We start from the raw sequence: 12,647 nt of genomic DNA, 5'->3' as shown, positions 1-12,647 counted from the left end.
GGGGAACGCCACCCCGACTGAAATTTGAAAGAGGGGTAAGCGAGAACGACAGGGTCCGCCTTCTGTTCGTTGGAAAGTCGCAGTGTGTTGGTTCCAATCTGCGTGCCTGCCAAGCCATGCAGAAGTTCCACACTCTTCTAAGACTCCAATGTTCGTTCCAACGGGGAGTTCGGGGAATATGCCCTCCAACGGCCCGCATCACACCACTAACTACACAGTCTGGATCTTGGCACAGTGGCTGCGGATGCGGCTGCTGGAGTTGAAGAACGCCGAACAACATTTTTGCTTTTCCCTCTGTTTCGCCCCTGGCCCCGAAGCCCGATTGCCCCGGCCCAACTTCCATTATCCGTAGACAACCACATTCACGTAAGTCTTGGGTTTACGCACAGTCATGGATGGGATAACCCAAATCGGATTACTTGCCTCAAGGAGATAGCCGGCTGTGGAGATTCCTGCGCCTAGATTGTTGTGCTCGTCCGCCAAGTCAGACTTCCTTGAGTCTCCTTCACTTTTGGGGAACTGGAGGACATGCCTCTTGACCTAGAAACCGAATTTGCGCAAGAAAAGCTTGGATTACAGGCCAGAGCCAAATACCTGCAGATGTTAATGTTCATTATGTATATGGTTATGCCATGGGTCAGGTCAGTCTCGAAGATTTTTTCATGGGTTCAGCATGATATGAGGCACGTGGATTTCATCATGCAGCCAAGAATGCGAAATTGGGGAACACGGACTGAGTCGGTTTCTGTCGACTCGGCCGAAACCTAGCACCATCCTGTTTTTAATGCGTGCCTTTTCGTTTTTTTATTTTTAAATGAAAAAGAATAAAATCGAATAGAGGCCATCAAGGTTGTGATTGAAACTGGGAGTCTTCGATTCTCCACCTGCAAGTGGAAATGTCTTGTCGTCCAAGACCTTTTCGAGACCCAATCAAGTGAAGGTACGATTCAACTGATCTGTCATTTGAACAGGAAAAATATGCAGATGTTTCTCAAGACGCCGGATTGCCTCACTGCCATATACCCTACTTGAAAACATGTGCCCAAACTTGCGTGACATATATTGAATTATGGTACTCATGCAAGGGCCAAATCCCCGACGACAGCCGACCATATATGGGCATACCATACTCTGTGCCGCAGGCAAGCCGTTTACGAATGATCTCTCCGAGCCCTTCACGTCGGAAATCATGTGCTGAAAGGAGCCGGATGCATTAATGGCCTCGCCACACGAAACAATTCGTCTGTTGCCTTCTTCCTGTCGAGGCAGGTGAAGTCAGAACGGCCCTTCACAAGCAAAGTCAAAACGTCTGCGGGTTCAAACGTGATAACACAAGCGACTTGTATCGCTTCCTGCAACGGAGTTTCGTTTCCCGCACCAGTCACTTACCGGAGGCTAATCCGGTTTCTTCGTGGTTGGTTTTTACTGTAGTTCCGTTGCCATAGGTAGGATCCTCAGCTTTCGGCCTCTACAGTTAGCCCGACCACAACCTCGCGCTATGGGGTTTGCGTTGACCAAAACTTCTATTTTCTTTTCTATGTATTTTCGTTTCTAGTTTGCTAGCACATACGCGCATCTTTCTTTTAGCCACAATGTCCTTCAGTCAAACGCCAGCACAGCCGATTGACCCGGAGTGGGCTAAGGAAAGCGACACTGCCATGATCGTTGGAGTCACTGGTGGATTTCACGAACAATCTTACGATTCCTGAAGAAGATGTGGTAACCATGAGCTTCTTTCAGTTCATAATTTCCTCCGTTGCAGGCTTGGCATTGCTTTAGGTGTCCAATGGCCTTTCCTTGCTCCGACTCAGCCGAAGTGTTTGGTACTCACGGTCCCTATGGACACTGATTGGTATGTTTCGATTGCATACAATTGTCTTGCAAGAGACTGACAAGCTTACTGCCAGTCTTCGTGTCGGCCTACAGTTTCATGGCTTGAATGACCTTCTCCTTACATTGCCAATCGTTGGAAGGTTATTGGGACAAGAGCTTGAGACACAAATGCTATCTCATCACTCTTTTCATTGACTTTGGACTGGTCAACATCACTTTCAACATCTTTACCGATGTTTGCTTCGCGGCGCTTCCAGTGACCATCATCTGGACTCTGTAGATGATGTTGAGAACTCGAATCTACTTGATCGTTGTACTCAGTTTGGGATACTCGTATGTTGACCCCCAAGCCAGTAATGCTTCCAATAAGTCTTCTGGCTACTGACAATTATACAGTGCAGTCGCTATGGGCATCAACAAGGCTGTATACTAAACCGCCTACTTGAAGGACATGAATAAAACATTATGAGGGTCCTCTCTATTATCAAGGTACTTCGAGTACTAATAGGTGTAAGATTACCAAAGCATTCAGTTCTGGCAATTGTGAGTCCTACACTCTGCTTCTGCCGTGCAACACGCTATTCACAACTTTTCATTTTACAACTCTACCTCGGGATCATCGCTGCTTGCGCCCCGTCATTGAAGCCTCTCTTGGGCCATGTCCTCAAAATTTCAACTAGTGACCAATATCACGGCGAGCTATACGAGGTCCGGCGGCCGACTGGGACCAATACTTCGAAGCGTCGTCAGGGATACAGAGTGCACGATAATCATGGAGAGTTCGAGATGCATGACCGTCCCTTTGTAGGGTCATCCGAGGGACGCCACACGGCTATTGGAAATATCCATGGGGTCGCCTACGAGAAAGACGACAGCAGATGGCCTGGAAGCGAAGATATGATACTCGGGGGCGATGCGGGACATGGGATCATGCGAACTACGGAAATTTCGATAAAGCGATAAAGCTAACTCAATCAATCCCGGTGTTTCTGTCAAGTTTCAATACTGAAGTTCATTTTTGAAGACAAGGGCAACTGTTTACTTAGTTTGCCAAGGACAGATTACTGAGCTTCAGGCTTAGGTCCTAGACAGTCCTTACTGTGCCGGCCCTGGATCATGGACCGTTTATTGTTCGGGGCGATATCTCGGTTCATTCTTATCGTTGCCTGTGAAGTTCTCTACATCTTCCGCTCCGGACTTGCCGTCCGATGGCCGGAAGGGGTTCTGTCTGTCGGTCTTATTGTTCTAACACACCCTAGTACTGCACCTCAAGTCTTAGACAGATTGGGTCGCAATAGCACGGCGACGTAATTTAGGACCCTTGGATCTTCGCCCAATTGTAGAAGAGAAAGAAAGGCACACCGACAGCAAGCAATTCCCACTGAGAATCCTAATCAGTTCCAATCTGAGAGACTTTGGCATGGGTGGTATTCACTTGTATCATACTTCCACTATCTTTTTTAATTGATTTCAACGCTTGTCCTATTAGCGCCAATGCGCCTTCCTGCAATCCTAGAGCTATCAAGCTACCAGTTCCCACGGCTGCCCGTTGTATATTGTTCTCTAAAGCGTTCACAAACATCCTATCTGTTTGCATCAGCTGCAGAGTGAGGGCGATCATCAGTGAAGTTGAGGAAGCAGCTGTAGCCTAGGAAAGCTAGTTCGCAGCATCCGTGGTGGCCTGAACTGCTGCAGCCGTGATTGGGTCTGTCGCGTTAAATAGAGAAATCCTGAAGAAGTTTCCTGCAGTAGCAAATCCCTGGTTTGTCGAGATGGAAATCGAAATGGTAATGGTCATGGTGAAAGCCACAAGATTGAGATAAGCAGAAAATGGCGGATCTGCAGCAGCCATTGTAGGACTGAGGGACGTATGGTATGCCCGATGGTGGATATCTTGCGTCAAGGTCAATTCGTTCCTTGGAGGACAATCGTGCAAAAAGCCAAAATGGTGCGTCTGAAAGCTTCAGACATGACATGCCGATACTACTTGACTTGCCTTTACGAAGTGCGGTTACACGAACTACTGCAAGACTATGATCAGGTTCTACTACCTCAGCTGGCAGCCACAGTTGGCTTCTTAGTCCGCTTTTGGCTTCAGGAGAATGGCTGGAGCGGGGCAGTGTTAGGAGCGATGAATCACCCTGCTTAAAAGGAAGCAGCGTGAGGCCTTCGAGCATCTTCAGTTTTTACATTTTCCAATTGTCACTAGTTCACTGTTCTCATCATCAAAGTCCGAAAATTACGAGTTATTGGGCGGGTTTTAGTGCCACAAATTCGAGATCCGACGGTACGTGAAAGCGTTCCATAGTGGTGTATAGACTCTGTTCGATATTGAAAACTAAGATGCATTACAGTCTTGGCGCTACGAAGATAGCTGAGATCATAGAGATTTTCGCGCAAGGAGAGCTGAGCATAACTAACCGCATTATCAGCCATCAAAGACCTAGATTCATATCTCGTCTTTATAGAAGGGTGATAAAGTCTCTTACGGCACAGGTCTCTCTGTATTTGTATATTACCGTCTACAATAAGCCAGAGGTTTCTTAAAATAGCCTGGGAACAATGGGCGATATAGATGTTGCCACAGAGAAATCCCATCAACAAATGTTCATACCTTCACATACCATTCAGACCATACTTACCAAGTTCTATCGATCGTCGCTAACACAATAGAGTGGGGTTTACTTTTGGACCTTCGCATTCGGACGCCTCACAAAGCAAACAAAACCCGTGTGCGGCGCGGTCGAGCATGTGAAAACTTTGAGCTACTCAAGAATTTTTCACAAGATAGTGATCCGGTATCTGAATTTTTGATAATCGCCTTATGGGACAGTTCACTACTATGACTAAACAAGAGATGCTTTCCGTTTTATGAGTAAGACAAACTGATTCGAAGCTGGCGATATGATTAATAAGTGGAAACTATCCATCAACGGGTGGTAAGTCACATTCTAGCTCATTTTGCAGAACTCTTGGTGATATCTATCTCATTACCTTCAAAGACTCAAAGTGGACTAGGCTGGGGCATGACAGGCTGAACGTTCCTAATGTGGTTACACTTGAAGGGAGGCCCGAGCCTCCCGCGCTGTAGTATCAAGGCCGCTGAATACGAACTCTTCGGTGAGAGGAGTGGGTTCATCTACGCATCTGGGCCAGTTCGTCCAGACAACAATCACCAGCCACAAAGCACTGCACACACTTCCAAAATACCGTTCCTTGTGGATGTGATCTTATCGTAAAATGACGCCTAGCAACTTCCGCTTATTACATTTGAAGGCCTTGAGGTGCTATTTCCAGGTGCTTTGACTAATGAATTGTGGATTTAGAGCTGTGCTCAGTAAGACCCGGACGGGTCCATAGGTCTGCTGTATAAGAACCTTTGGCTCGACCCACTTTATCCAAATTGTCTCGTATGTGGTAATGTCGTAGCCTGGAGGACCTTCAAGAATATTTATCGATTCTGCTTGTTGTTTAGGACCACATCCTGAAGTGAATGCCCAGGGCTTTGTGTGAGCTGGAAAGCTGAGAATCCAGGTACTAATCACAGATTTACCAGTTCTATTCACATCACAAGCTCAACTTTGTTTCTAGTATATTGAGAATATTTGCCTCATCTTGACGTTTGGGGTTTGAGCTGTGGGTCAAGTAGTTGCTACACCACGAGCTGAACATCGTGAAGAGACAAGAACGGCTATCACGGCCGCCGTCATGCAACCTCGATTACTCACACCCAAATCCTATGCAGACCTGTCTCATTTTAGTTAGCGATGGTATATCCACATTCATAAGGGCATCGAATACTAACTATACACGAGTAGGGGCAACTGGTAGTACAACTATATATATGGAGGCAAAGGATCCAACCGATTTCACAGAATCAGCCACATCAGGATTTTCTCATTCTTCACATCACTTGTTGCATCAAGAATATTTCACGACGCTCAATCGATCCTCCAAACCGTCACCATGAAGTACCTTACCTTCCTTGCCTCTCTGGCAGCCATCGCCAACGCCGTTCCTGTGGCAGATAATGTTGTCCAAGCCGATTCCAAGGATGTCTGCTTCTTTGGAAGCTCGACTTGCACCCCCCCTACGCCGGTAATGACTATCGACATCTCTCAGCTGCCCGAGGTCCCGGTTGCCCCCGTCGCGCGCGATCTCAACAAACGCGTTCCCATGCGGGAAGGGTACTGGTACAGTCTCTCCGGATGGGTCTTCAGCGTCGGGCAGATCTTCGTCAAGGAGTTCAGAGACTCCAGCTGGCGCTTCGACAAAGAGGAGGGCGCAAAGGCCTACCTCGCGACGCAGTTCGCAAACTCCGTTACCAACATCTTCGGAGAGAATGCGACCACCAGGCAGAGCCTATCCGGCGGCTGGTCTTGGTTCGCCACTGCCTACCAGGGGTACGAGTTTAAGGATATGCCTTGGGACGTGGCTTATAGGATGATGAGTGAAGCTATTGAATCTGCCACCGACGTAAGTTTCCGTCTGCTCTGCTCTTTCCAGCTCTCTGTACCTTTTCAAAAGGGTGCATACTTACTTTGTGGCTATATAGTGGATCACCAGCGATAACTATGTCACTTGGTCGATGTATGATACTGCTGGAAATATCATCTACAAGTTCGCTGTCTTTCCTACGGACTCGAGCTTGCAGAATCCCGTCAACGAGCACGAGGAGTTCTAGATGACCGGTTTGTGAGGGTATTCATTTAACGATCGATGGCTTTAGAATAGTCAGCGCGGCCGTAGATCCGTAGGCCTTGCCTTTCATCTTAAGGAGGTGTTCGAGAAGGGTTTCACAATTTACTTGGCAAAACCAAAATACAAGAACTATTAGTGGAAGCCATTATACATAGTCAAAACCGATACAACTAGTATCTTTACTGCATGCTTCTCCAGTCTTTTCTTTTACAAAGTCTCCCACGATTGAGTGTACTAGTTATAATAACGGAGTTCAATCAGTATGTTTAATCCTCCCGTCAGTCAAAGCTAGCTCGGCATATGCCTGGTCTAGGACCTTCATCAAGTATCTGAGGTCTGCCCATATTTGATGTGATACCGCTAACAAAATTTCTACCAGTTGTATTGTTTCCCGAAGCGAGCGACGAACTTTCCAACCTCGCTGTCTCGCTTCCCTTGCAAAATCTCAAGTATGCCTTGCGCACTGGTCTCCGAGCTGTCTGCACCACTATCAATCCTGTTTTGCCTATCATTTTCTCCCGTCAAGTTGGTCACCACATATCCAGGACAGTAAGCCCACACTTTGGCATTCCAGCTCTTAAATTCAAACACCATATTCGCAGTAGCCATGTTTAGACCCGCCTTGGAAACGCGATACGCCCCACCGGGGACCCCGTAATACGGCGATTCTGGAGTCGTACGCTCGGAAATTGAACCCAACCCGCTCGATACGTTTATGATGCGCGGGTCTTTGGACTTTTGGAGTAGCGGAACCAGGGCCTCTGTAAGGATGATGGTGCTGGCGACGTTGGTGTTGAAGGTTTCGAGTAGCTCGGACCGGCGGTCCTTGGGCTGCGTGACGACAATGCCAGCGTTGTTGACAAGCGCATCGAGAACGCCAAATTCGGCTGTTATTTTCTCGACGGCGGCTTTGATCGAGTCGTCGCTGGTGATATCGAGTTGGAGCAGACTCACGGTACCGGCTGGATTGCGGGCTCGGAGATCTTCTACCGCCTTGGCGCCCCGCTCTTGGCTTCGGGCGGCCAGAATGACATGATTTTCTGGGGATGCGGAGGCAAGCGCCACACTGGTATCGTACCCAATGCCTTGATTAGCACCTGTCATGTGTTAGTCTCGGGTTTTGTCAATTCTTTACCTTCACGTCGTCGCTGAGCAGACGCCACGAAGGTTAGTAGAGTAGACTTCAAAGGTAACAGACCAGTTACGAGGATGATTTTTTGGTTAGGCATGTTGAACTAGAAGTGTAGGTGTTGTAGGCAAGATTATCTCTTGTCGTAACTGAACAGCCGCTACTTCTGCAGAGACTATCTTTGTATTTAAATGTTGGTTGTGTCAATCCTTTTCGATATTCGTGTCCTGTGTGCCCGCCGGTACAATTTGCCAGGGCAATCATAACCAATCCGGACTTTACATGGCCAAAGTCCGTCACCGAGGCCGCTAGCGGGTGCTGTCAATTCCTGTACGCCCATGCGTGTAATTAGAACAGAGATCTTTCTACGGTCTTCGATGCCAGCCATGGTAGAATTATCTGAAGTCCTACCTAGCATCAGCTGCTCAGATGCTTAGTTGTAGCCAAGAAAGCGCTGCAGAAGCGTTGGTCTCGATAGCAAGTCTTTCCAGTTCTTTAATCGTGTATTGGCAGCCTTGCGTTAGGCATTCAACATGAAAACGAGGTAAGTCCTTGAATTCCATAAATTTTATATATCTAATCGTTGCTGGCTCGTAGGATATTGAAATTCCCATCATGCTCATTCCTTCATTTTATGCAGATCCAATCATTAAACACTACAGCAATTCTCGGTTCTGACATATTGCGATTTTGGTCTCGCTTTACAAGATTGTCTGAGGCACCGAAAATCCGTACTACAAGAGCGAGGAGGTTAGATTGTCTCAACACCACTATAACATACTTCGGGTGGTTGAATGAATGACGCAGGTGATGCTTGTTCGCTGCCGGACTTAGGAATTAATAGCCCGATTCGGGAATGTCTGTCTCCGCAAGCTCTAAAGACCGGCCCGCACCGGAATAACGCTGTCATTTTCAACTAGCAATTGCCGAGTATCGACAATTACTGGCAGCGCATGGAACAATTGTTATGAATGTTATCGTTCAGGTGAGCTTGATTATACGAGCAATTGAATCCATGCATGGAACTCATATCAATGGAAGAACCTATCAAGACAACAGAGAGACGATAATAATATTGGTAACATCATCTCGCAGACCACCTTGGTCAGAAAGCAAGTATTCGCTTGAAACACGCACAAGTCTTTCCTAGACTATATTTCGTCCTTATAACAGTAGTCCACGGGAAATTTTCTAGGCCTCAACTCCGAGCGCCAATACCTCTTTCCTCGTCGCCACGAAAAACGGACTGTCTTTCCCAACAGCTTCTTCTTCCAGACGCAGGCCCATCAAGGCCAAGTCCTGCCCTTCCTTTGGTTTCTTCAATTCGAACGCTTTACGCGCAGTCGCGATATACATGGTAGACACTTCTCGTCCACGAATCGCTTCCGCGTTGTAAGCGTCCAACAGCGCCAGCATCATCTCAAACTCGTCATTCGGCTTTTCTGAGGCTGTCTCGGCGAAATGCTCTAGTTTGCGTTTGATTTCCGTTCTGCGTGCCTCGCCTATCTCCCAGGTTGCAGGGTTGCAAGCGGAGCAGCCGCAGGTGAAGCCATATCCGTCCTGCAGCGCACTCTGCCGCGAGTCTCGCAAGCCCAGATGCTCGTCAAGGTACGAAATGGTGATTTCCTCTTCCTTCTCAATGTCTCTAGTCGCGTGGATGGTAAAAGCATTTAGCGTCTTGTTAAAGTTTCCCTGCGAGTTGGGTACACATGAGTGGTTGAGCCGTGCAACTTGAGGAAAGAGCGCTTGGATCTGGTTGCCAATGTTGAAGTTATTGTTGCGGAAGATGTTGAGGATTGTGTGATTGGAGACAGTGTCCTGCGGAGCAGACTTGCTTCGCCATATTGACTCTAGCCAGCTAAAAACACTTGATTTGCTGGGATTGATAGATAGCGAGAGGAGTGATTTCCGGCCAGCTGTTGAGAGGAGGTGAGCTTGTTGAAGGATAGAGCTGCTATCCGTTGAGGAGATGGTGAGTAGAGCTTGGTCGGTAAGAATTCTTTGACCCCTTAGAATGGGTTTTGATGCAAAAACACCTAGGCCTTTGCCTGCCGCTTGGCGGATCGCGAACATGATGGGAAGCTGTTTGCTTGCAGTTAGCACTCTTGGTGGCGAAGGTTTACCCTCCTGACGGAAGAAAATATTTCGTCGGCTGCCCTGCGAAAAGGCCTAAAGGGGCAAGGGGGCGTTTGCGGAGATTACCGCTTTTACGGGCGCCTGATCGCCAAGGTTCCTCAATTCTTTATTGTTCATGTTTCACAAGGGGATAAAAGCATGGTTAGGCCTCAATATTTACCACCATCAGTTTGTCGAGCTTTATCCTGTGGTTGGACTCATAAATAACCATTGAAGCGCGCTTGCTCCAGTGATTCGGTCATGGTCCTTCCCCCACCTTTTCGGCGGTCAAGCAGCCATGCCCCTAACCTCGAGGAATTCCGTGAAGCTATTCATTGTAGACAAGTTTGCTGTAACATAGGAGCATCAATATTTTATGATGATGAATCGAGTGGATAATTTGTGTGAGCAAGATTTCAGATGCAATACCTTGGTGTCGTAAAGCCCGGCTCTATGGAACAATCACCGGCACAGTGTTGATTGACAACATAAGAATGTTTGCACGGTCGTCATTCTCGAGCAATGTCCAACAACGATCTTCGTTAGGCATCAACGCAGCTTTCCGTCTACAATCATCTACAAGCATGGCCGTCCAAATTATCTCCGATTTGCACTTGGAAGCACCAAAAGCCTACGCTATCTCTGTAATCGTCCCACGAGCACCATACCTGGCTCTTCTTGGTGATATTGGTAATATTGCGGCTCACAAAACAGAGAGTCTCGCCTTCCTAATTCGACAGCTCAGGAACTTTCGCGCTGTTCTCTTCGTCCCAGGAAACCATGAAGCTTACCACTCCAGCTGGCCTGAAACCCTCACAATTCTCCGCGGCTTTGAGCAAGAGATTCAAGAGGACACCTCTGTTGGAGACTTTGTACTACTGGACCGATATGCTTACTGGATCCCCAACTCCTCCACTGTCATCCTAGGCTGCAGCCTATTCTCACTCATACCAGCCGAAAGCGAAATGGCAGTCAGCATGGAGCTCAATGATTTTTTTCAAATCAGCGACTGGGACGTCGGCGCACACAACGAGTTTCACAAGCGGGATCTTGCCTAGCTCAACGAGCAGGTTGCAGAGCTTGAGGGCTCTGACGTGAATATCATAATCGTATTTCATTGAAGTCCATTAAGAGATAGCCGCGCGATCGATCCAGGGCATGCGCAAAGCCCAGTTACGCCAGGTTTTGCAACAGACCTGTCAGAAGAATTATGCTTCAAAAGCGGGAATGTCAAGTTTTGGGCGTTTGGTCACACCCACTACAATTGCGATTCCAGGATTCAGCGTGAAGGAGGCGCGGGGGCCGTTGAAGTTATTTACAAACCAAAGAGGATATTATTTTGCACAAGCCATGGGTTTTGACGGAGAGAAAATAATGGAAGTTTGAACATGAATCTCAGCTCAGCGATTCGAACGACACTGAGTGTGTAATCTTATAACTTTGTCACAAATAGCCCATGGCGCGTAACAGCAAGGGCTCACTTATAGTTTGCCTATCCCGCCTGTGTAAACCGAGTTTACTCTCACAGCAACCAGAATTCATACTTCACATATGCATGTTGAGCTGTGTTGATACAATAAAATGGTCAAGGTTACACTGAACCTAAAACGTGACAGAAGATGTTAACGTTCATATTTGATGGCATGCCATTTTGCCTCCAGACTGTTCCACATCAGGGCCCCTCACGGTACCTCAATGCTTGCGTCGACTTTGGCTGACCTATTGGTCGATGTTGGCCCATGTTCTATCAAGGTGTTAGTGTGTGCGAGGTTAATATGTTTCTTCCATTACTTCACTATCTAATCCGGCACATTTTGCTCTTTTCTTGCTCACCCACTGTGTCAAAATTAAGGTAGCCTTCGCAACAATGTCCCATGACGCCCCTAGGCACCGAGTCCTCTTGGTTGGCAAAGGTGGCCGCGAGCATGCAATGGCATGGGTGAGTGTCTCTCGTTTTCTTATTTCATCGCCTCAATTGTGACAGGGCCAGAAGTTTACTCTCTCGCCATGTCTAAGCAACGACCGGCTTCGTATCTACTATAAATATTCGCCATCTGGGCTCTGTCAGTCGTTCATCAGCTCTGCTGAGCATGGCATTTAAACTCTCAGCTAGCCGTACAGAGTACTTTTAAATGTACTTTTGGTGTTTTTAGTACTTGGAACTAACCACTTTTTAGAAACCACTCGCCTTCGGTTGAATGAGTTTTCGTTTGCCCGGGAAGCGGAGGCACTGCGCAAGGCATACCGAACGTTTCGAACATTGACAAGGAGATTGAAGACTATGCAGAACTGGTGTTCGTCTCTAAAGACTTATCAACCACCCCTACTTGTCGTTGGCCCAGACGATGCTGTGATTGACGGAATTGAGGGATATTTTAGAGACAGTGAGTAAACGTCTAAACTTGATGTTACACAGAGCATCACTAACTCGGCCACTTACAGGCGGTATTCCCTGTTTTGCACCTACCAAAGAAGCAGCCGAAATTGAGGGGTCTAAGGCATTCGCGAGAGATTTGATGAAGAAATACGGCATACCTACAGCAGCTTCTAAGATTTTCGAGGACATCGACCAGGCAAAAAACCACGTCGACAGCTTGTCCCACAGATTTGTCATAAAGGCGAGCGGTTTGGCTGCTGGTAAAGGTGTCGTTCTTCCGGCCAGCAAAGAAGAGGCACACGAAGTTCTCGAAGACATGATGGTTCACGGAAAACATGCCACCACTGGGTCCTCTGTTGTCATCGAGGACTATATGGAAGGCGATGAAATCAGTATTCTCACATTCAGCGATGGTGACAGCATCCTGTCTTTGCCTCCATATCAGGACCACAAGCGCATTTTCGAGAACAATACGGGCCCTAACACAGGAGG

General features: G+C 47.5%; 3 protein-coding genes across 3 annotated transcripts; 1 reads left to right on the top strand and 2 right to left on the bottom strand.

Moving 5' to 3' along the window:
* Positions 1–5,799: 5,799 nt before the first annotated feature.
* ColSpa_02134 (uncharacterized protein) lies at positions 5,800–6,517 on the top strand (the record flags this gene model as incomplete). The annotated part of the gene is made up of 2 exons (XM_049268346.1): positions 5,800–6,309; positions 6,389–6,517. 2 exons carry the CDS (start codon positions 5,800–5,802, stop codon positions 6,515–6,517), a joined length of 639 nt encoding a protein of 212 aa, XP_049124303.1.
* A 389-nt stretch (positions 6,518–6,906) lies between these two features.
* On the bottom strand, positions 6,907–7,763 carry ColSpa_02133 (short-chain dehydrogenase/reductase tropE; the record flags this gene model as incomplete). The annotated part of the gene is made up of 2 exons (XM_049268345.1): positions 6,907–7,574; positions 7,733–7,763. The coding sequence occupies 2 exons, from the start codon at positions 7,761–7,763 to the stop codon at positions 6,907–6,909; spliced, it is 699 nt and encodes a 232-aa protein (XP_049124302.1).
* A 1,091-nt stretch (positions 7,764–8,854) lies between these two features.
* ColSpa_02132 (SET domain-containing protein 5) lies at positions 8,855–9,736 on the bottom strand (the record flags this gene model as incomplete). Its single annotated transcript, XM_049268344.1, has 1 exon — positions 8,855–9,736. The coding sequence occupies one exon, from the start codon at positions 9,734–9,736 to the stop codon at positions 8,855–8,857; it is 882 nt and encodes a 293-aa protein (XP_049124301.1).
* Between the last annotated feature and the right edge of the window lie 2,911 nt (positions 9,737–12,647).

This window comes from Colletotrichum spaethianum (genome assembly GCF_022836535.1).
Source record: "Colletotrichum spaethianum MAFF 239500 DNA, contig04, whole genome shotgun sequence".
NCBI lineage: Eukaryota > Fungi > Ascomycota > Sordariomycetes > Glomerellales > Glomerellaceae > Colletotrichum > Colletotrichum spaethianum.
The sequence above is the reverse complement of the archived record's forward strand: the minus strand, read 5'-3'. Positions and strand labels throughout refer to the sequence as shown.